At 50.7% G+C, this 23,041-nt stretch overlaps 2 protein-coding genes across 3 annotated transcripts in view; one reads left to right on the plus strand and one right to left on the minus strand.

Annotated features, from left to right (window-relative positions):
* Nucleotides 1–11,516, plus strand: part of STAB2 (stabilin 2) — a 146,084-nt gene extending 134,568 nt beyond the window's left edge. For both annotated transcript variants that reach the window (XM_081822304.1, XM_081822305.1), the window contains 8 exons: nt 332–497; nt 642–748; nt 2,932–3,051; nt 3,822–3,962; nt 5,470–5,577; nt 6,488–6,616; nt 7,488–7,604; nt 11,035–11,516. In XM_081822304.1, the coding sequence (XP_081678430.1) occupies nt 332–497; nt 642–748; nt 2,932–3,051; nt 3,822–3,962; nt 5,470–5,577; nt 6,488–6,616; nt 7,488–7,604; nt 11,035–11,085 (939 nt within the window). In that variant the 3' untranslated portion in view covers nt 11,086–11,516. The remainder of the gene's footprint in view (nt 1–331; nt 498–641; nt 749–2,931; nt 3,052–3,821; nt 3,963–5,469; nt 5,578–6,487; nt 6,617–7,487; nt 7,605–11,034) is intronic.
* Nucleotides 11,517–13,411: 1,895 nt separating this feature from the next.
* NT5DC3 (5'-nucleotidase domain containing 3) overlaps nt 13,412–23,041 on the minus strand; it is a 56,181-nt gene continuing 46,551 nt past the window's right edge. Inside the window, exons 13-14 of the mRNA XM_081822312.1 lie at nt 19,633–19,697; nt 13,412–17,685 (exon numbers count right to left, since the gene is read on the minus strand). Coding sequence (XP_081678438.1) covers nt 17,433–17,685; nt 19,633–19,697 — 318 coding nt within the window. The 3' untranslated portion in view covers nt 13,412–17,432. The remainder of the gene's footprint in view (nt 17,686–19,632; nt 19,698–23,041) is intronic.

A 23,041-nucleotide genomic window follows, 5' to 3' on the forward strand; every position in this document is an offset into this window, starting at 1 on the left:
TCGAATTCTATCAACGCATAGGCAGAAGAATTTGCACCCAGGAGTAAATGGCTAAGAGTAAATTTAATTCGAGAACACACAGAAATGAGAGTGAAGGACTTGGGCACCAAAAGATAAAAAGGGTACCACTCTCATCTGTTCAATGAATCAATCCAGAAAAATTTAATGAACAGCTACTGTGTTCCAGGCACAGGGGTACAGTTGGCAAAATGAGCCATAACCCTGACTCCATGGAGTTTACAGTCTGATGGGAGAATCAGACATGAACTAAAGGAACCCACACCAAATATGAAATTGGAGTCGATCCACGGCCCTGTCTGTGTCCCTACAGGCCAAGTACCACCTCTGTTCAGCAGGCTGGCTGGAGAGTGGGCGGGTAGCCTACCCCACAGCCTATGCCTCCCAGAACTGTGGCTCTGGTGTTGTTGGAATAATTGACTATGGACAAAGAAACAACAAGAGTGAAATGTGGGATGTCTTCTGCTATCGGATGAAAGGTAACTACCCCAGCTACGCTTCAGATTCCAGGCCACGCAGCTGCTGAGCATCCTCAGCCTGGCCAGCCAACCTCCAAGGGAGAGCTGGAGCAGCCTGGGCCCCTCCCTCACCAGAGTGGGACCCTGTGTGCCCCTGCCTTCCAGATGTGAACTGCACCTGCAAGGTGGGCTACGTGGGAGACGGCTTCTCGTGCAGCGGGAATCTGTTGCAGGTCCTGACGTCCTTCCCCTCGCTGACGAACTTCCTCATGGTACGTACCCTGTACCCTGTCTGCTTGGTTCTGCCTCAGGGAAGGAGCGCTTGCCTCAAGGCTGTGATTCCAGAGGCGGGTCCTTGAAAGAAGCCCCCTGCGCACAGTCACGGTTAAGGGCATGGGCAGGGGACCACACTGCCTGAATTTGAAGCTTGGGTTTGCCACTTGTGGAACCACCTTCGACAAGTTACTTCCCTCTCTGGGCCTCAGTTTCCCCAGTAAAATAGAGAGGATGACAGCCCCAGCCTCCTAGCATGATTGTGATAACGAAAGCACTTAGGCCTGTGGCCACACGCGGAAATGGCCACACTGGGGCTAGCTAGTAGGAGCCTCTCTTTTTGCATCTAGAGCAGCTCGAGGGTCTGATCTGCAGGAACGAGACGCTCTTTGGTCTTCGCAGACCGGGCAGGGCACAGTTAGCTGGGCCGGCCTGGCGACCGGACAGTTATCAACGTGGTCAACCTTCACTCAGCACCGCCCTTAACAGTCAATTCAATACTCTACAAGTTATGCCTCGTGAAGAGAAAGCTCCAGTTGGAGAAGGATCTGGTGCTGACAGATCAAAGAACTGAGCTAATAATAACAACTAGATCAAGAATAACATTTCTTGAGCATTTACTTTGCACTGTGCGTGCATGAACCCCTTCAGAGCACTTATAACTCAGCCCACAGAATGTAAGCTCCCTAAGAGAAAGGATTTTCTCTGCCTTGTGGCTGGCATATAGTAGGCACTCAATAAACACTTGTTACTAGGAATAAATTCTCATGCAAACTTATGAGGTCACTTCTGCTATTATCCCCACTTTGTAGATAAACTGAGGCTTACCAAGGTCAAGGGCACAGCCACGGAGAGGGAACTAGGCATAAGTTCAGGGCTTACAGGATCAGGGCAGAAGTTAAACCAAGGGCTCCAAAATGGTGAGACTTTATCCACAGACCAAAGTATCCCTCTAACTGTTCTAAAATTCAGGGTTACCATAAACACACTAAAGACAATCACTCAAACCGGTGTTTCTGCTGTGCGGGAGCTTGGCTTGTGACAGCATTCAGAAAAAAACTGTCGGAACAAGACCCACTGGCTGTGTGCCCCTCAGCAGATTAATTAACTTCTCTGGGTCTCAGTGGACCTGTCGACACAGCGACAAAGTCGAACTGGGTAGTGACGTTTCTTAAACTGTTTCAGCAAGTATTTATTGAGCACCTACTACGTGCTTGAGATATATCAGTGAGCAAAATAGACATACAAACTAATAAACAGGATAAATAAGTACATAGTAGTGAATGCTAGGAGGTGATTATATATACTGTGGGGGGAAAGGAGGGGAAGGGTGGAGTAGAGTGGGGGAAGGGTACCACCACAGGGTTCCCATTGCAGGGTGATAAGGGACGGCCTTGGTAAGAAGAGGACACCTGAGGGCGCCTGGGTGGCTCAGATGGTTGGGCGTCTGCCTTCGGCTCAGGTCACGATCCCAGGGTCCTGGGATCAAGTCCCACATCGGGCTCCCTGCTCGGCGGGGAGCCTGCTTCTCCCTCTGCCTCTCTCTCTCTCTGTCTCTTATGAATAAATAAATAAAATCTTTAAAAAAAAAAAAAAAAAAAAAGAAGAGGACACCTGAGGCGAGGGAGTTAGCCATGCAGATGTGGGGCAAGAACAGTCCAGGCAGAAGGATGAAAGGCAAGAGTGGCCACACAAGTTTGAAGAATGGCAAAGAAGCCAGTGTGGCTGGAGCCGAGTGAGGGACGGAGGGGCCAGCTGCGCCCAGGGGCAGCGGGGCAACAGGGTCCAGGTGGTTTGGGCCTCATGGGCCATTCCTCATAAGGCCTTTGGTTTTCCTGTGAGTGAAGTGCAGGCCACTGCGAGGTTTCAACAAGAGGAGACTCAAAATTTGACTTAGATTTCAAAGGACTGCCTGGGTGGCCATGTTAAGAATGGTCTTGATTCTGTGATGTGGCTGTGATGTGGTCGGGTTCGTAGAGGAAAGAAAAAGTGCTCCTAAAATTCTGCCAAGAGGCGGCCAGAAGAAACAGCAGCCGGAGGTGGGGCCAACGTCAGGAACATTCCCGGATGGGTGGTGCCCCGCGACCGCCCTCCCTGACCATCCCCTCTCGTCCCCCCCCCACCCACCCACCGCCACCCCAACCGTTGCACACCAGAGCTGATCACTCTTTCCTCTCCCCAGGAAGTGTTGGCCTATTCCAACAGCTCAGCCAGAGGCCGGGCATTTCTGACCCACCTGACGGACCTGTCGATCCACAGTACCCTCTTTGTGCCACACAACAGCGGGCTGGGGGAGAACGAGGTGAGGCGGGGGCCTGCCGTCTGTGCTTCAGACCAGTGCTTCGCCAGGATCTGTTGTCTGTCACCACAAGTCACCCCAAAACTCAGTGGCTACACAGGTGCTCAGCTCACACCGCGGTGGTCCTGGCCAGGCCTGCTCGCGGGTCTGTGATGGCCTGGCCGTCCGCCGACGGAGGCCTCCCGCCCTCCAGAGGACCAGCCCAGGCGTGTTCTTCTGGTGCTGGCAGCAAGTGGTAATTAGGAACAAGCCCCATTTGGTCACACTGGCTAAGAGGCCACTGGTCCAACAGGTCATGCGGCTGAGCCCAAAGCCAGAGTGGGAAGCACTCAGAGTTATGTGGCAAAGGGCATGAATGCAGGAGGGGTGCAGAAGCAGAGCCCCGGACGCAGGCAGTCCACCACACGAGCCTTCTTCACATCCGGGCACGCGGAGGGGATGGCAGTTCCACACAGGTGGCTGACCACGGGCCCTGGCAGCCCCCAGCCCTGTCCCACCCGAGGGCTGAGAGGAGCGGGACCTCTGCCCACGGCTCCCCACTCGAGGCCCAGCCTTCCTGAGGACGATCTCAGTGCCACAGGCTAGCTAGAGGTGCACCTCTGGCAGAGCCCAGACAAGCAGAAGCCTGAGGGAAGCTTGACATTCCTCCTCTCCACGTGGAGGCAGAAAACCAAGGCCATGAGAAGTGATTTTTTTTCTTTGTCATCCTTATTATTAAAAGTAAAATTGCCTGGCTTCTACAGACCATTCTTATGTTTCTCCTTTCCTCTCAGACGCTGTCTGGGCGGGACATTGAGCACCACCTCGCCAATGTCAGCATCTTTTTTTACAATGACCTTGTCAACGGTACCGTCCTGCAGACTAAGCTGGGAAGTCAGCTCCTCATCACCTCCAGCCAGAACCAGCAACAACCGGTATGAAAAATCTTCTGGATTCACTGGCAGAACTGGAGAGAATACATGCAAAGCTCACAGCGTGCAGTAGGGGCTTAATAGATGGCAACTTTTATAATGTGAAAGTAAACACTAAACCTGCAGTCCGGGGACAGTGTTAGCTGCGCACGGTAGGACACCATGCCGTTAGGCAGCCCCTACCCCTTGGGGAGGAAACCACTGGTGACCACCAGCCCTGGAAACTGGTAATGATGACTGAGGAACTTTACATGAAACCATTTTTTTTTTATTTTTAAAGATTTTATTTATTTGACAGGGAGAGAGGGAGCACAAGCAGGGGGAGTGGGAGAGGGAGAGGCAGGCTTCCCGCGGAGCAGGGAGCCCGATGAGGGGCTCGATCCCAGGACCCCGGGATCATGACCTGAGCCGAAGGCAGACGCTTAACGACTGAGCCACCCAGGCGCCCCTACATGAAACCATTTTTTTTTTATTTTTAAAGATTTTATTTATTTGACAGGGAGAGAGGGAGCACAAGCAGGGGGAGTGGGAGAGGGAGAAGCAGGCTTCCCGCGGAGCAGGGAGCCCGATGAGGGGCTCGATCCCAGGACCCCGGGATCATGACCTGAGCCGAAGGCAGACGCCTAACGACTGAGCCACCCAGGCGCCCCTACGTGAAACCATTTTTAAAGCTTTCTGACTCTCCGCCTCTGTTTCACGGTGGTGGTGTTGGTGATGCTGTTGGTGAGGACAGGCATGGTGACACGATCGTGAGAGTCGTGTTAGTGATGGTGATGACGGTGTTGGTGGTGGCAGTGATGATGACAGCCACGGTTTCAGAATCATAGGCACTTGTGAGGGTTCAGTGACTCCATGCTTGTGGCATGCGAGAACAGTGCGTGCTCGGTAGCAAGTGCCAAGTGAGTATTATTTTTTAATATCTACCTGATCAATGATTTCTTTTATTGAAAATTAGTGGTTTGGACCAATGTTTCTCAAATTTTAACATGCATTTGAATCAGCTAGAGATTTGCTGAAATGCAGATCATAAATAATTCGGCAGGTGGAGTGTGGGGACCTCAGGTTCCGCATTTCTAATGAACTCTCAGGTGATGCCCAACCACAAGACAGTAGATCATGCTTTGATTAGCAGGGGATAAGATCACTTAAAAATCCATTTTCTAACAGCTCAGTGTGATGTTCAGAGCAGTGGACCCGAAGTCCAGAGGCTTAGGGTTGGCCATCTGCTACCTACGTGATCTTGGACAAATCATTTTCTCTCTGAACTCTCATCTGGTAGACAAGTTGGTGGGACAGAATGGCCCCTTGTTTCCCTGCAGTTCTTCAACCTGCCTTGTAGCCCAAGGGCAACTAATGTGTCTTGTGCTGCCCATCGGTAACAATAGGCCTGACACCCAGGCTGCAGGACCTGGGAGAAACTGAGCAACTTCCTTTCATAGAGGGGTTGCCCACATGGGGCAAAGAGGCAGATGGCCACAGATCTCCACCAGCCCCCCTCTCATTTCCCCAGGAGACCAGGTTTGTTGATGGAAGAGCCATTCTGCAGTGGGACATCTTTGCCTCCAATGGAATCATTCATGTTATTTCCAGGCCTTTAAAAGCACCCCCTGTCCCACTGGTGAGTATCCAGGGCTCCTGGGCCGGGGGGGGGGGGAGTCCAATGTCCACTCCCCAAGAGGCAAACTGTAGCTAGAAGCTCTGTCTCCTCTCCTCTGGAGATGGGAGGAGCCTCCCACAGGTGGCCTCAGAGCTTGAGGCCCTGGTTCATCCCACCCCTGCTCTGGTGCATTAGCAACACAACACCTCTCACTGTTGATATTTGTTGAGTGAATGGGCCATCAGAGAAGCCACTGGAAGGGGAGTAGGAAATCCTGAGCTCTGGTGTGTCCGCTCCACTTTATTAGCTGTGCAACCTTGGACAAGTCTCTGACCCCATTTTTCTCATCTGCAAAATGGGGGGGGGGTCGTAATGCTGACCCCCCTGGGTTCTTGGGAAGATTATGAGTCGATAAATATAAAATAATTAGGACAGTCCTTGGCACACAGTATGGGCTATATGAGGGTGGGTGGGTTGGTGGTGTTAGTATCCTGCTTTCTAAAAGGCGGGGCGGGGGGCGGTGAGCCCAGCTGTTTTCTGGGAAGCTCCATAGCATAGTGGTTAAGTGCACCAGCTCCGTAGCCAGGCTGGCTTCCGAGCCCACCTACCTCTACTCCTCACTGGCTGTGTGATACTGGGCAAAGCACTTACCCTCTCTGGGCCTCGGTCGCCCCATATAAAAATGGCAACAGTAATACTTGTCCCTATCTCTTGGGGCTCTTAGAGGTTTAACTGGATTATGTCATGGAAGGGGCTTAGACAGACCCTGGCAGTAGAAAGGGCTAAATACATGTTAGCTATCTTATCCTTATTTTTATCCCAACCGGCCCCAGATGCCTCGGGCCAGCAAGAGTGCAGTGGGCTCCAGAAAGCTCTCCTCTCTGGGCAAGGCACCAGGTTTAAGTATCACCCCTCCCCTTTCTGCGGGCAGGCTTCAGTGCACACCGGCATGGGAACAGGGATATTCTTTGCCACCGTCCTGGTCTTTGGAGCTGCCACTTTGGCTGCATATTCTTACTTTCGGCTAAACCGAAGAACAGTTGGCTTCCAGCGTTTTGAGGTAAGAGAGACACGGGAACATGGTGACAGGGGAGACTGGAGCCCAGCCCGACTGGCCGCTTCACAGAGCTCAGCCCCGGGGAGCTGGGGGCTTGGCTGGGAGGCATGTTCACCAGGGGCCCAGAAGCCCCCTCACCTTGGAAGATTCCGAGACAGGGACCCACTCTGATTGGCGGGGGTGGAGGACAGGGTCGGGGACCCGCACGGTCAGGCCTCCCTCTGCAGCCAGCCTCAAACTGGTGAGCCCGCAGGGAGGTCAGCGGGTCTCGGCTGAGCAGGGGGGCCCCCCCGGGGGCCGGGTGTGGCCGCGTGGAGGTCAGCGGGTCTCGGCTGAGCAGGGGGGCCCCCTGGGGGCCGGGTGTGGCCACAGCACAGCAGCTGAGCACCCTCCCCTCTGTGCTGTCCGCCCCTGCGCAGCCCAGCCTCTTTTTCAGCTGCCTCCCCCAGACCATTCCCTCCTCGCAGAGCAGATGCATATTCATAAGCTCCAGCATCTCTACCACAGTGTGCGCGCTGTGGGAGTCCTTTCTTACTAAGTTCAAGGACAGGCAAAGCCACTCCAGGGTGATAGGAGTCAGAAGGGCAGTTACCCTGGGTGGGATGGGGTCCTGCGGGCATGGGCGTGAGGATGCTTCCTGGGGAAGGGGGAGGGGATGGAAACACCCTGTGTGCGGGTTTGGGTGGCCGTCACACTTGGACGGACATAGGAAGTCACTGAGCCCAGCACTTAAGAGGGGTGCACGTGGTTAATGTAAATCAGAAGAAAAGGCCCCCAGAGGAGGAGGGGGGCGGGGCTTGCTTTACCCGCCAGCTGGGATGAGCCTCTCCTGCCCCTGGGGACACCGTCAGCCTGTGCGTGTCTTCCCGAGCAGTCGGAGGAGGATATCAACGTCGCGGCTCTTGGCAAGCAGCAGCCTGAGAATATACCAAACCCCTTGTATGAGAGCACCCCGTCCGCTGCCCCAGAGCCTTGCTGCGACCGCTTCGTGGTGAGTCTGCCTCTTTACCTAGGCACGGATGCAGTTGGGGTGAGGGAGAATGAGGTTTCCAGCAAATCCACCTGGAAAGCTTTGCACCAAGGAAAGCATATTTCCAGAATGTGTCTCGGGGCAACAAGCCTAAAAGCCAGTATCGAAAGCTGACTGAAGCCATGTGGCTGTTCAGTGTCCCTGGGTTCTTCGGGGTGACGTCTCCAACAATCAGAGGTAATAGGGGAGCAGAGACTGCTCACCCCCCACCTCGTGACCAGGTGAGAAGTGGTTTGTCACACAAAGAAATCTTGGGCTGCATTCTGCTGCAAACATTATGAGGTAGCCAGTGCAAAGTAAGACTCAGACCTTAAAAAGTGTTTTTTTTCCTTATGTTATGCTTTAAACTTATATTTACATTGTTGGGGTCCCTGGCTGGCTCAGTTGGTAGAGCGTGCAATTCTTGATCCCAGGGCCGTGAGTTCAAGGCCCACGTTGAGCATGGAGCCTACTTAAAAAAAAATTTTTTTTTAATAAACTTTTCTTTACATGGTTGCCAAAATTTTTCTGCCCATTGTCAGAGCTGCTTCTTGCCTTTGGAACTTTGTTCCTTTTGATGGCAGCAGGCCGGGTCCAAGGACCCAGAGGGGGTCCCATAGGACCAGCCAAGAGGGTCGGTGGCTTCAAGCAAGATGGAAATCAAACACAAGCCAGCGGGAAGTGAGAGCAGGGTTTATTGAAGATACAGAGAGGGCAGATACACATGGAGCGCCTGGGACACTCAGAAAGAAGAAAGGAACATGAGTCTTGTCTTTGTTCTGGGTCTGGAGCTTTTATTGAGGACAGTGGTCTGGTGTATATGTCCCCTCAGGCATCCCAGAACTGGTCAGAATAAAGACCAGGGCCCAGGTGTTAGTCCTTAGAGCCAGGGGGCCTTGGCCTGGAGATGTCCAGCTGCTGGTGGCCTGGAGAGCACATATGATAACTTAGTCCATTCATTCTCACCTGGTCCTTCCTTAGATGTTATCTGTTCTAGAGAAATCATGAACTCCTTGTCCCTTCCAAGGAAGACATACACTATTTGCATTACGAGGTATGTGTAAGGTGTGGCGGGGATGCAGGTCCTAGCGAGAGTAGAAGCAGGAAAAGGAGCAAAAGTAGATTTTTACGGAGTCCTTCGGTTTCCCTGTCTCACTCTGATCAGGTCTTTTATATCTAGAGGGACATGTTCTGCTCTGGTATTCCAGGAAATAACCATTTGTTTCTAGTTAGTGATCCCTGAGCTTGGATGGAGCTCCACTGACTTCAACCCAGGGGAAGCCCACAGCAGGGTACCCCCGCTTCACACCGAAGGTGGAAGGTACACCCTGCCCGTAGCCTATTACCAGGTCTGGACTGAGAAGCTAAGAATAAAATTTAATTCTTCCTTTTATATGAAGATAAGAAAAATTGACAGCTAGTATGTACCTCAGCAGACTGAGCTGATAGCATTACTCAGATTCAAGGAAATCACCTGAATCTGGGCTGTTGGTCTAGAACCCTTGCAAAGAAGTAATGGGGTGGCTCAGTCGGTTAAGCGTCATCTGCCTTCGGCTTGAGTCATGATCCTGGAGTCCTGGGATCGAGCCCCGCATCGCTTCTCCCTCTGCCCCGCACCCCGCTCTTTCTCTCCCTCTCACACACTCTTTCTCTCTTAAATGAAAATCTTAAAAAAAAAAAAAAAAAGTAACCAAAGCCAGAGAGCCACTGTGATTGTTTTATGCATGTACATATGCTGTCCCTCCCCTCAAGACTTTATTATGGCTGTCGCGTTCTTGCAAGTTGGCACTGAAACATTACCGAAACATTTTATTGAGCCATTTTTCAGCTCATACAGTGCAACAGACGTTTTTGTTCTTCTGCAGTGAACCAAACATAAATGTCTTGTGTTCTCAGTGCCCATGGTAGCAGAACTAATATCTTTGCAATAGATTTAAAAATAACCAGATCATATCCTATTTTGTTTTTCTAATTAAACCCATGTAAAAGTTTCCCCATCCAAATTGAAAGGGTAAGTTCAGCCGTGCGCTTATTAACTAGTAGTTTATTTCTGCAAGCACTGTTATGTTGAAATCAACCTCATTTAAAAAGCTGGTGGGGCTGGGGGGAGGGGGTATCCATCTCATTCTGTGCTCTTCACGCCTTCTCAGCTGCCTGTCCTCTTCTGGGGGCTCCGTCCGCACCACGCAGGAAAGATTCTCTGGAGGCAGGAGAGAGTGTGTCCCAAATGCAGGAGTCCGATGAACCTTTCTAATCAGACCAGGTGGCAAAAATGTTCCAGGAACAGAAGTCCTAAGCCGAGGGTGCCATCCCCATAAGGGACATCCTCCATTCTCCTATCTTTTATGTTGAAGGTGGGGTGCCCATACAATATTTGTGGCCAATCCAGACATCCGGAACACATCCCTTATGCAAATTAACTACACTTCGGTGCCAATCAGAGCTGCAGACAGCACAGGGCGTGGGCGCTGCCTCCAGAGTATGGTTTCCGATTGGACTCCCTCAAATGCTCAAGAGCCGACCTGGGTTGACAAAGAATGTTTAATCTGAAAGCAGTTTTTGGTAATCATATTAATAGCCACCTTTTGTGGGGCGTGTGTACCTTCCTTAATGCAGTATTAATTTAATCCTCATACTTCCCTGTGAGGAAAATATTATTATGGCCCTTTACTGATGAGGAAAAACAGCAAGAATGGAAATGATCTGTTCGGAGCCCATAAGCTTCAAGCAGCAGTGACCACCCCAGAACCATCATATCGTCCTGCCCTCCTACCACACACACGTGTTCACAGGGCACTTGAAGAAGAATTGTTTTAGGCTATGGGGAAGGAAGAAGTTTTCCTCCACCCTCTTAGGGTCCCTGGCTGGATCTGAAAAGTAATCTAACAGATACAGGGAAAAAGCATATAAACTTTATGGACAGTCTACATGTACCTGGGAGCCTTCATGAGAGAATGAAGACCTGAAGTAAGCAGAGCAGGAACCTTTTCTATCTTTTATACAAAGAAACGACACATTTGTGAAGAACTGACAAGACAAAGGCTTGGGCTTGGGGGAGTAGGAAGCTAAAGAGTTTAACCAGGTTGTTTGTATGGATTTCCTGGCCCCAAATTCCTGTCTCTAGGTGATCAGCGTCTTCTTTCCTCCTGGTGCAGGGAGGGTTTTATGACCTGTTCAGAGGAAAAGGGGCGAGGGAGGTGGGGAAGGTCAGAGTAACCATCCTACTTCTGCTGTTTTTTCAAAAATTCCTTCAGTTTAAGATATTTAAACTGCCAAGGTACCATATTTGGGGATAGCGTGTTCTGAACCCCTTCAAGGCCTCAGACCAGGGGCCAGAAAGAATGCTCAGGCTAGAAAGATCCGACAAGCAGAAGGGCCTGCGCCCAGTGTTTCAGAGACCTCTCTTTTCCAGGACGCCGAAGACCAGCAGCTGGACAACAGTGACCCCCTGGGGGCGCTGTGAGGGCCCAGACCTGCTGCGGCCAGCCACCCCCCTCGGCCATCTGCCCACCTACCCAAGCCTCCTCAAAAAGGCTGTCAACTGTGAATCCTCAGCACCAGTTGCCTTTTGGAAAGTAAGGTCCTTTCACACTTTAAAGTATGAAGCACTCAAGCCATACCTCATCTCTTTGGTTAATCTGGGGGATTACTTTGTTTCTGTGGGTGAGGGGCCGTGTTAAACCTACCCACCAACCCCGGGGGACTATCCCTCCACTGTCCTTCCTTTGTACCTTTAGACGGCACTTAAGTACGTTCTCCCCAACACTATAACCTTATCTCCTTTCCCTGTTAGATTGTAAGCATCCAAAGGCAGGGACCTGCCTCATTCATCTTTGTATCTCGGGGTCTGGTACATGCAATGTGCTCAATAAATGTTTATGGAAGAGAATTAAAGTCAACGGAACAAATCTGGTGTTTGGGGAAACAAAAATACTGTTTGCCACAGGAAGGGTCAAAGTTTGAAGGTAAAATCCACTTACTGGGGCTAATTAGGGCCTTTTCATTTAGCCAACACCTGCCTTATAAAGTCTTCTTTCTCAATTCTGTTTCGTTTGCTTGTTTGTGTTTAAGAAGACATGATAACCACAGTGAGATCCCACTTCATGCTCACAGGGGCGGCTAGAATCACAACGACAGATAATAACAAGTGTTGGCAAGGATGTGGAGAAATCAGACTCCTCACACATTGCTGGGGGGAAAGTAAAATGGTGCAGCCACATGGAAAAGGTTTGACAGTTCCTCAAAAACTTAAACACAGTGTTACCATGTGATCCAGAAATCCCTCTCCTGGGTATATACCCAGGAGAAATGGAAAACATGTCCATGTGATAACTTACATATGTGTTCTCATGGCAACATTATTCATAATAACCAGAAAGTAGAAACAACCCAAATGTCCGTCATCTTCTGAATGGATAGCCAAACGGTGGTATATCCCTCCAGTGAAATCACATTCTGCCCTACAAGGGAACGAAGTACTGATGATGCATGCCAACAACACAGAGAGAACCTGAAAATGCCATGTGCTAAGAAGGCAGAACGCAAAAGGCCACATACTGTATGACTCCACCTGTATGAAATTTCCAGAAGAGGCAAATTCATAGAAAATAGATTAGTGATTGCCAGGGACAGGGAGTGAGGAAAATGTTCTAGAATTTTCCAGTGGTGATGCATGGACTCAGGACAGTTTTTTACTGTGCACGACTCGCCCAAGCAGTGCAGGATGTCTACACGACCAGGCCCCTGCCCTCAGAAGGCCAGAAGTGCCCTTCCATCACCATGACAACCGACACCCTCCAACCCACCCGCCACACACTTCCAAATGGTCCCTAGGGGGCAGGATTGGCCAGCTTTGGGAATCACTGCTGGGACAGAGAAGTGAAAGGTTGGGTTGAGCAGACCTCTGACTCTCCTTTTGGCCCAATAACTGTTCCACGTCCTCAGGGTTTTTGCTGAGCCAGGTGAGACATTCTGGAGGCTCCAGTGTCTTGTAAGTTTTTTCCCAACTCCAGGAAAGGAAAGAAGTCCCAGGTTCGGGCACAGGAACAGCTTACCGTCTCCTCTGGGACAACATGCCATGATGAAAGCAAGGCCATGTTTCTGGGAGATCGCTCCCCAAAAGGAATGAGAGACAAATTCCCCAGTGAGTCCTCCAGTACCAACATCACTGGGACAAAAAGGCAAGCGATTGAAAGGAAGACCAGCAGGCCATCCATGGAAGAAGTGAATGAGACAAAGGTCCTGGCACATGGAGACGTCAAGGACATTAAGGAGGCTAAATACATGTGCATGCGCATGCACACACACGGTTTTTAAAAAATAAGCTTTTCAAAATATTTATAAATTTATCCAAAACCCAGCAGTGATTTGACTTCACTGCGTTTTCTCTTCATTTAGTATTATTCAGGAGTTTCTTCCCGTAAAACACAGCTTCCAATTTTTAGCTTTCCTGGCAATTTGATTGCAAACATGTGGATGACCACATCCTCTCCTGGCTGTCAAAGAAGGAACACCCGTGGGGGCACAGCAGTTCCAGGGGGGCATCTGCTGCCTACCTGGTCTGAGCTCGTGCCCATTTTCCGTCTGTGCCTTCACTACACAGTCTTCCGGCTCTGCAAACGAGCCAGTGTGCCTTGCTCACTGGGGTGCTGGGACAAAAGGGGTGAGAAATGAACCACACATCTTCCTCCCCGTCTCACCGGGGTGTTCTTTTCTGGGTACAGTAGAATCTGATAATTTGATATGGTTTTGCCGCTAAGGCACACAAAAACAGACGACTTACAATGAGCTAGATGACACAATTCAAACTTTTATTTGGCAAGAAGTTCAATCCTATCACATAAAATCAACATGTAGAATAAATAGCAAATTCACATCCAGAATAAATAGCAAGTCTACTTAGTTCGCACGTATGGCACCTGAGACCACTCTACAGGCACACTCTATCATTCTATTAAATACTTGGAACACGGTTTCCTCAGGGTTCAAGCCTGTGGCGCTAAAAAAATAGTACAGAAGCGCTGTAGCGGGTTGGCTGCCCCGGGAAGCAGACACTGAGTGAGGTGTCCATGCGGGACGAGTTCGGGCAAGTGTTCTTGGGAACAACACCTGCGAACGGAGAAGGAACGAGAAGGGCAGGAAGCAGGGCTGGAGTTGGAGGCTCCAAGGAAGGGGGCGTGACCTCATCTGAGGCAGGGCTTTCAGTGGGGGAAGCTCTCGAACAGGGCCACCAGCTGAGGATGGGGAGCCAGCAGCTGACCCAGCAGCTGGGGGGAAAAGGCCTTCGGTTCTGAAGGGTGTTCTGGGCAGCCAAGCCCATCCCCTTCTACGAGCACAATCACCAGTCAGTGCAGCGAGGGATGGCCAACAGGTGCCTGAGCCTGGCCGTTCAGTTACACACAATGGTTACGCCATGTGCCAGAAACACCGGCCACAGACGCACGGATGCCCGGAGAGCAGGGGAGTGTGGCGCGCTCACCTACAGAACTCTCTCCCAGCCGCACCCAGCTCTGAGGTGGTCATCTGCGTGCTTTCAGCGAGGTCCTGGTGCCGTAGCCTCCAACACAAGCCACTAGCGCAGGGGTGGGCAAACTACGGCCGGAGAGCCAAATCTAGCCTGCAGCTGTTTTTGTAAATCAGGCTGTGATGGAACACAGCGTGCCCGTTCCCAGAGCCCTGGCGACAGAAAATGGCCTGCAAAGCTGCAAGTGCTTCCTCGCTGGCCCTTTTACAGGCAACGCCGGCGGAACCCTGCAAGAGAGAAACTTCTCTCCCTTGCCTCGCCTTAACCCACGAGGGTGTTAAAGGTTAGCTGAATTTGAGGCTGGCCTGAATTTGAGGCCAGGCTCCCAAATGCTAATGCAAAAAAAAAGAGAGAGAGAGAATTGCTATAAAAGGAAATTAGTCTTAAGAGGGCAAAATACAGGCTCCCTAGTAGCTGAATAGAGCAATCAAGGAACGCTGCCTCTGGCCAAATGTAGTCTCAAAGCCTTCTGGACAAGGGCCCCCGGGGTGGGTCTTTGGCAGCAAATGAGCCTGCGGCACAGGGAATCAAGTCCAATATTTAGCACATTCTAAGGCTTAAAGGGCCTTTGGGAGGAAGAGAGAGGAAAAGCCATTTAGTTCCCCCAAAGCTAAATTAGTGAGGAGGAAAGATTACTTCTCCTTTCTCCTTTGCAATAATTAAGAGGGCCAGTGCATTCAAAACAACTAGTAATTTAGTCTGAGATATGCCCAAATCAGTAACAGGTGGTGTATGTTACATAGCATTACTGGTGATGGCAGAAAATGGAGCTGAAGAGAATTTTAAAAATTTCAAAAAAGAAAAAAAGAGGCTATGTCAGGAGGAAAGAGGGAGCTCTCAGCCAAACTCCTAAAATACTTTAAAAGCCGAGTTTCGTCTATAAAAGCAACTGCAAAACCAGTTGTGCGGGGCCCTTCCGCGGCAGTCTGCTCCAGGTACCATGAGCCTCGCTGAGCCGCTGCGGCCGGCCGGACCGTCCCTGCACCACCAGCCTAACGGATGCGAAAAACAGGAGATATTTTGCAACGTGCAGATCCATTTTCTTCTGTTCACTTTCCAAACCGAGTTTCTAAATGGTAGAAAACAGACCCCGTTCCCTTGTACCACTGTGCTTCTCTCAGTGTGCACGACAAAGAACTGGAAAGAACAAAATGCCCGGTGCCGTGTGCCAAACCCCAACTGAGTCACGACAGTTACAATCTATCTTGACTGAGCACACACAGGAAGCATGCCTCTGTCTGTCCTGCACGTGGACACGGTCGCCCCGACCCGTGTGGCTGGCCCTGGTGTGGGTTCTGCCCGCCAGGTGCCTGCTTTGTGGGCCCGGCTCAGACAGATGGTACGTGGCACGTCTCAATACTACCATGTTCAGTGGCCCAGAGACTGAAATCTTAATTGGTAATATGTTGTAAAATTCCCTATTCATTCCAAGAAAAATCTATTTCTCCCCCAAGGCTCGGGTCACCTAACCTAGCTCTCCATCAAAGCAGTTGTATAAAAACAGCGCTACTTTATTCTTGAGTAAACAAGACACCTTGTAACTGGCACCGAGGAGATATCAATGACTGCCTGATTAGATTAAAACTGAGAGAAAAAACAAACTTTTTTACTTCCTCACTCAGCTTTTCCAGGCAGAAACTCTAAAGCCATGAGCACGGCCTGTCTGCTGAGGACCCCAACACCAAGCACCCTGGGCATCCACCTGCACCCATTAAATGCCCATCTGCAATACCCTCTGATGCTTAAACCATATAGGAGCTAACACACAGCAAACAAAATGCCTACCCTGTTCCCAAAAAGGAATGGGCTACAGTGTTTGTAGCAAAATTTAGAAGTAAAAAAAGGGGCCGATCGGGCCTCCTGGGTCTAAAGGGCATTACGAATGGCATCACAGAAGAAGCCGTGTAACTCACGTCATTCGTGTACTGTACTCTATGAAATGCCACGCTAAAATTTCATCAGAAGCTGGTTCCGATACATTAACCGCAATAAAGTGCTAAATAAGTGAGCACGCTCCACAAGTGCCCTTTCAGGGGCCTGCCACCCACATCCGCTGGGGACAAGCATGCGTGCCACTCGAGTTGTCCTTAGAAAGGAATGAGACGCTTGATGAGCCAGGCCATTCCTAAGTCTCCTCCTAGCTTCCATTGCCCTTTATCCTCTCCCACCTTAAACACACACCTCAGGAAAACCACCCAGGCTCCCAAAATAGCCACACCAACATGGCAGGGAGGAGATCTACGGGGAGGACAGGGCTGGGAAGCTAAGCAGTGAGTGACGGGGCCATCCCCTCCTCCCCTGCTGGTCATGCAGATGTTTTAACAAGATTCCAACACAACCCCGCAGGGGTCCGGGAGGGGCATATCATTACAAGGGCATTTTTTGTGCCTGCTTCATCTTCTGTCCTCCAATGGGCACATCAAACCAACATGTGGGTGGCGTTTTCAGGGGGCATAAACTCCCAGGGGGCCACCACAAATGCGCTGGTTCCTCCGACCTGCTTGTTTCTCGCAGCTGGGTTCTGCAGTAAAGCAGAGCTCTGGTCTCCTCACCCTCCCTCCCCGCAAAAGGAGTGGACGCGCCCATCACCCGCGACCCCACAGGTGCTCCCAGCATGGGGCAGGCCCCGGAAGCGGCCGCTGACGACAACCACGGGTCAAGGACTTGCAACTTCTCTGTTCCTTCACAGAAGACTCTGCAGGGATGCTGAGTCTCCCTTCGAGTGACGCACGGGGATGCCACAGCCCTAGTGTCACATGATGTGGGCGCTGGAGGCTACGTACGATGCTGTTACGGATGCTATTACGGCGATGCTCTTACGGAGCTCACGGACTCATCCGTCAGCTTTCCGCGAGCCGTTTCCTGTTGCCCGGCACTGTGCCCCTGCGGTCCCCACAGCACTGCCCGTGAACGGTCAGCCCACTGTCCACGGAAGAGTCAAGAACACGTGCGACATTCCAGCGGCTGGAATTGAGAGATGGCATCAGGGAGGCTCACCGAGCCCAGAAACACGGACACCCGTTCCAGTACCCTGGTAAACAAAAAGGCTGATCGCAGGGTTTCGATAGGAAGCTTGCCACTCGGCCCAACGAGAAACGCAAAGGCGGAACTGGTGGGCTGCCTGCTTCTGTCTCAACAACGTGGAAGGAGTCTCCGTAATAAATACCAAAAGGCGTATTTGTATCTTTTCCAAAAGCAACACTCATTTGCACACAAGTCAACCCCATCACGTCCAGCCAGTTGAGGGTTGTCCCTGCTTCTGGCTTTTTCCGCAGGTGGGCACCTGGTTACTTGGCGTGGGCCTCCTGCAGGAGGGGGAGTCTGAAGGTGGGGGCCCCGTCCGACCAGGCGGGAAGTTCGTGCTGCAGCGGAGTCCTCCGCGGGTAGAACGTGTGGCTGACATCGTAGTTCAAGAGGCAGCTCAGAGACGCCATGTAGATGTCAGCAAAGCGCGACAGGCGCCTCAGGAAGTAGGTCGGGTTCTGGTCTGTGCGGAACAAGCTTCCAAACTGGGTGTTGAAGAAATTTTTGGTCATTTCTCTGCAGCAGCAAGAAAAGAGCAAAGCAACAGAAAACGATTCAGAAAAGTCTCTTTTTGAGTTAAAGAAGTCAAAATCACCTTATTTGGATAGGACTCATCTGAAAGGAAAATCAGCCTAGAGCAGCCCCAAGCCCTGCTCAGGAAGACGGTCTGCCCATCCACTCATCAACAGGACTCTGATCACATTTCCCACTTAGGCCAGCCAGAGAGCAGCACTGAAGGCTCCAGATTCAACGTGGATGCTCCTCTAAATGGACACATTGCGTTTCCCAAACCAAAACAGAGGAGGGAGGAGAGGGGTACACGGACAGATGCAGAATGTTCTCAGCGTCCAAACCGCCCTCATCTACAGAATGGGATCAAGACCCCCTTTCTACAAGGTTATTGTGAGAACTCGGTAAGAGAAGTAAAGGCATATGAGACACTCTTAAGTACTCTGATGTCTGGGGAATGAAGGATTATTTGGTAGTGATGTAAATAAATCTCCATTATCCGTTACACAGCTCCACGAGCCTCACTGCCTCTTTGCGGCCCAGGGGACAGCATTTGGCAAGGCTGCTCACCCCTGCCCCAGGCTCTAACCCCTGCAGGCGTGCATCTGTGTGGAAACCTACACCCCATCTCACACACACACACACACACACACACAGGATATGCGCACCATCTGATGGCTAGGACCTCTCCACTCCGAACAGTCCAGCAAAATGGGTAAATACCACCTGACTGTTAATAAATCAGTCACAAACACAGCAGAAAATGTAACCACATACACAACTGTGTGACACAACCCACGAGCTGGTAGCAGCCATCTGTCCAGTAGATGGTGACAGCAGATGCTGTGACAACCAGAGTAAAAGAAAATTTTTAAAACTCCACTAGGTCTGCAAGTGGAGCAACATAAATGGTTTTTACACTTTTCGTGAAAAATCTCATTAAGATGTGAGGTTGTTGGAGACTTAAAATCCAAAACAGGATCTCTGATGGTGAAGTGGCTCCTTCGTCATCGGATGATCTGCGATTCCTGGGGCAGCGCCCAGGCCTGGCCTTTGGGGGCAAGGGGCCTGAAGTCCAGTCACACCGTATGTCTCCCCTCACCCTCTCAAGTCATGCAACATTTTTATACCAACATGAGAATAAGATTCCAATCAGAATGAGCCCCAGGCAGCCAACACCAAGAGGAGGAGGAAGGACTGAATTCAATACGGCTGTGGCCTCTGCAGCCCCCAAGGCTGACTGTCCCCTCTCCACGCCACTCCCCCCAAGCAGGCTGTGCACTGCTCAGAGGCCAGAACCCACGCAGCGACCACTGCTCCCAAACCCAGCCGAAGGGGAACGGTCATATAAACAGCATCTGCATATGCGGCATCCTTCTTAAGCAAACACGACGGTCCCCGGGCCTCTTTCCAACAACTGTTCCCTTAAGATGCCCACCCGCCAAACTTCCCAGACAGCAAGTGGGCTCTCCTCACCAGTAAACATTCTGATCCTGAGATGTTTACATAGGCTCACATATCCCTGATGACAAAAAAGCAGCTGGGCTGTAGGAGCCCTAAGAATTCACGGTGGTTCCGAGCCCACACCCCACACCATCCCAGGAGCCACACTGGGCTGCCGGCATGACCTACAACTGGCCCACTGGCTGTGCAGATGGGCAAGTCAAGTGGGCAGGGAAGAGGATGGGAAGGGACAGCTCCTTCCACCCTGGCGTTCAAAGGCAAGGGCAGGAGGTTTGAGAAAGGTCACTGCTGCCTCAAGGAAATGTCACACATGTCCCCCCCGCTAGTGGCAGCCATGCCTAGTTGTGGCTACGACAGCCGTGGTCCCATTCACACCTGGCAGCTTAACACAGGAGGGCTGCCTCGGGCGAGCGCTGGGTACAGCGCGCGGGCTGGGCGGGGCGCAGACAGGGTGGCGGGCTCGCCGCACTCAAAATGGGCCCCTCTTACCTCATCTCCTTTCTTTCCTTTTTCCACTCCTGCAAAACCAGCTGTGACTCGGCATCTCTGTGAACCTGCAGGACACAAGCTAATCACAGGTTGCTCGAGCTGCAAAGAAGCTCATGAGGTTATAAGAATTTTTTAACGGGCAGCTCTTCTCGGAAGAATTTCATTCCTTGAGGTCGAAGACACAGGCGCTTGCATGAAATAACACATTTTCAGATTCCTGGCTGCAGTCCTGCCTTCTTCATCAAAAGTTTTTGAATGTCCAATACTAGAAACGTGGTTTAACAAATGGTGATGGAACATTATGAACCTATTAAACAAGGCCCCTATTAAATTGGAGCTATGACAGTATTAGTAAAGACTATGTATAAACACAATGCATATATATCCACATAAAATATGTGTGTATAATATATGTGTGCAGCGTGTCCATTACACATGGGCACCACATATATAAACACACACTTACTACGCACCTATTACACATATCACAGGTTAAGTATAATCATAAAAATGGCAGGTAAGTGGAGCGAGCAGGTGTAACACTACATCTCTAATTGCAAGCATGCCAAAATACGTGCATATATTTGGCAATGAACGTGGAAATTTTTCTTTAATTTGTGCAAGGGAAGTAGGATTATAAATGGTTTTAATGTTTTCCCTTGATGTTATATTATCCTTTCTAAAGTGTTCAAGAGAAAATAAATAATTGTTTTGTGAAAGACAAGAAGGTAGAGCACCTCAACCAGATGGAAAAGCAGAGAATTTTCCAGTTGGGCTGAGATGTGAGCAAAAGGCAAGAAGAAAAAGGACAACTGCCCACAACCTAACAACAGAAATCTCGTAAGACTCTCGTGGCTGAAGAGAAACACCCCCGCCAGGGTCGAGGGTGCAGGGGATTGCGGGGACAGGTGGGGCTCCCTGCAATTCATGCTCACGGGGGAGCCTTAGAGCCCCGAGGAAAACAGCAAACAAGCAAACCATCTGCTTCCCACGTGGGAGCCAAGGTTACTGCCTCTGCCCAGCTCAACAGCTTGACTGGCAGTCACCTGCTAGAACCTCTACCACTCACACGAGAGCCATGTGGACTGAGCTTGTAACCTGCATGTCCGGCCCAGCACCGCTGCCCGCACGAGCGGGAAGCTGTTGCCACTGGACGACCACTGGCTGGGTGTTGCTGGGAGCACCGGAAGACTGCGCCAGGGCTTCTGGGGGTGCTGACAGAGGTTCTGTGAACACGGTTTTAATTCATTTTCACATTTCAATCAAGAAGTTACTACAGAACTGAGGCTCTACAAAATACGTGACTAGATCAGAAGAGGCAAAATGTGTAGGGAGCCACAAATTTCTATACACACGCACACACACAAACACGTACATACACATCTGTATTGCACACCCACTATATCCCCAGCATTGTGCTTGATGTTGAAGATACAAGAGAGGACAAGACCGAGGCCCCTATGCGGGGTATGCCTAGGCAAACAGACCGTGACAAAACAATGTGGCACCACAGAGAGTGAGGAGTCAGTCTGTGAGCGGGAACCCCCCACCTCTGCCCACACACCCTTCTCAGCCCACGAGCTGGGCACCTCCATCCTTGTCTAAGCAGGAGGCAGAGATGCCTGCCTCCTTACTCTGCCCATAAATGCAGCACGGGAGAATTCTCTGGGGACGGGCATAAGAATTACCAAAGTGAATCTACCCGCGCTCTCCTTCTGAAACTTGCAGCCGCACGGCATGTGAATTCTCCTCTCCACTCCTGCCCTGCAGGGGGGCCCCCACCCCAGGGCAGGCTCTGCAGACCTGAAGGGCCATCTTGGTGGGTCTCCCAGTTCATCTCTTCTAGAGATGGAGCAGACATCACGTGCCCCACTCTGCCCTCCCGGGAACCTGTCTCCACCGTTTACCATCACTGCCATAAGCTCAGCCTCCTCACCTGGCACCCCCCCATCAGCATTTGCACATGCTCAAGTCTCTCCCATTTAAAAGAAAAAGTGGGGGGGCACCTGGGTGGCTCAGTTGGTTGAGCGACTGTCTTCAGCTCAGGTCATGATCCCGGAGTCCCAGAATCGAGTCCCACATCCAGCTCCCCACTCAGCCAGGTGTCTGCTTCACCCTCTGACCCTCTCCCCTCTCATGCTCTTTCTCACTCTCTCCCTCTCAAATAAATAAAATCTTTTTTAAAAAAAAAGGCTATTTTCTCCTTGACGCACTTCTTTCTCCAGCTCTGCTCCTCCTACAAGGCCAAACTTTTAAACAAGTCTCAGGTATCTGAAATTTACTTTAAACTACTTCAGAAGAAGGGTGTGCTCATTAGTGATAACTAATCTTTAAGTGAAACCACACACTCTAGGGTGGGTAGTTAACATCAGAAAAGACTCACCAGAAGCCCACCCCAGAAGCTGATGCCATCTTTGGCCCCATCACTAATTAGCATAATCAGCTCCACAGGAGCAAAAATATAGATCACACTCCGTCTGCGGCACCAGTCCTCCTGCCCAGTGTGAGTGGGGCCTGCAATCCAGCCAGCCCCCCAGCCTCTACCAGGGAGGCCACGTCCAGCCCACCACCCATTTTTCCCATCGGCTTCCGAGCTGAAGAATAAGTTCCTTTCTAAATGGTTAGGAGGTGTGGGGAATCAAAAGAAGAACAATTTTATGACACACGAAAATGGTACAAAATTCATATTTCAGGGTCCACCAATAAAACCACAGGACACAACTACGCCCGGTCGTTTCCGCATTGTCCACATTGTCCAGGGCTGCTTCTGGGCTGCAAGCACAGCTGAGTAGCAGTGACAGATGGCTTGGCCCACACAACACGACATGTTGACTGACCTGGCCCTTGGCAGAAAATGGCCAACCCCTGAGCTAAATGTGGTTGTGACATAACCCGGGAAGACTCTCTACCACCATCAACCACACCATACTGGACTGCACTTCGAGGCTAGTTAACAAAACTATCTTTATTCTTTACAGCTACTTTCTCAAAGCAAAAATTATATACTTACATTTAATTCATCAGACTTGGCTCCAAATGACACTGGGCTGGGTTTCATTTTATTTTTTAGAGCCCGAGGTGACAGTGTGGAAGTTAAAACTCTAGAGTGGACTTGGACATCACACAAGCCTTAAGTTCAAGTTCTTGCTTTGGCATTTTACGACCTCAGACATGTTGCCTGACTTCTCAAACACCCAGTCTCCTTATTCGAAAGTGGCAAAAATTGTACCTGCCTGCAAAGGACAGCCGGGACTATTCATGACTCATGTGTGCAAAACAGGCACTTGGCACGATGTCTGGCATGGGAAAAGTAACTACTATTATTGTCTGACCTATGTACAGACTTGAAGCTACAGTAACCCAGAAGTGATGCCTTGTATTTTTAGAAAAAATCCTCCCACACAAGCAT

This window comes from Leptonychotes weddellii, chromosome 5 (genome assembly GCF_054177405.1).
Source record: "Leptonychotes weddellii isolate Sample4059 chromosome 5, ASM5417740v2, whole genome shotgun sequence".
NCBI classification, from domain to species: domain Eukaryota; kingdom Metazoa; phylum Chordata; class Mammalia; order Carnivora; family Phocidae; genus Leptonychotes; species Leptonychotes weddellii.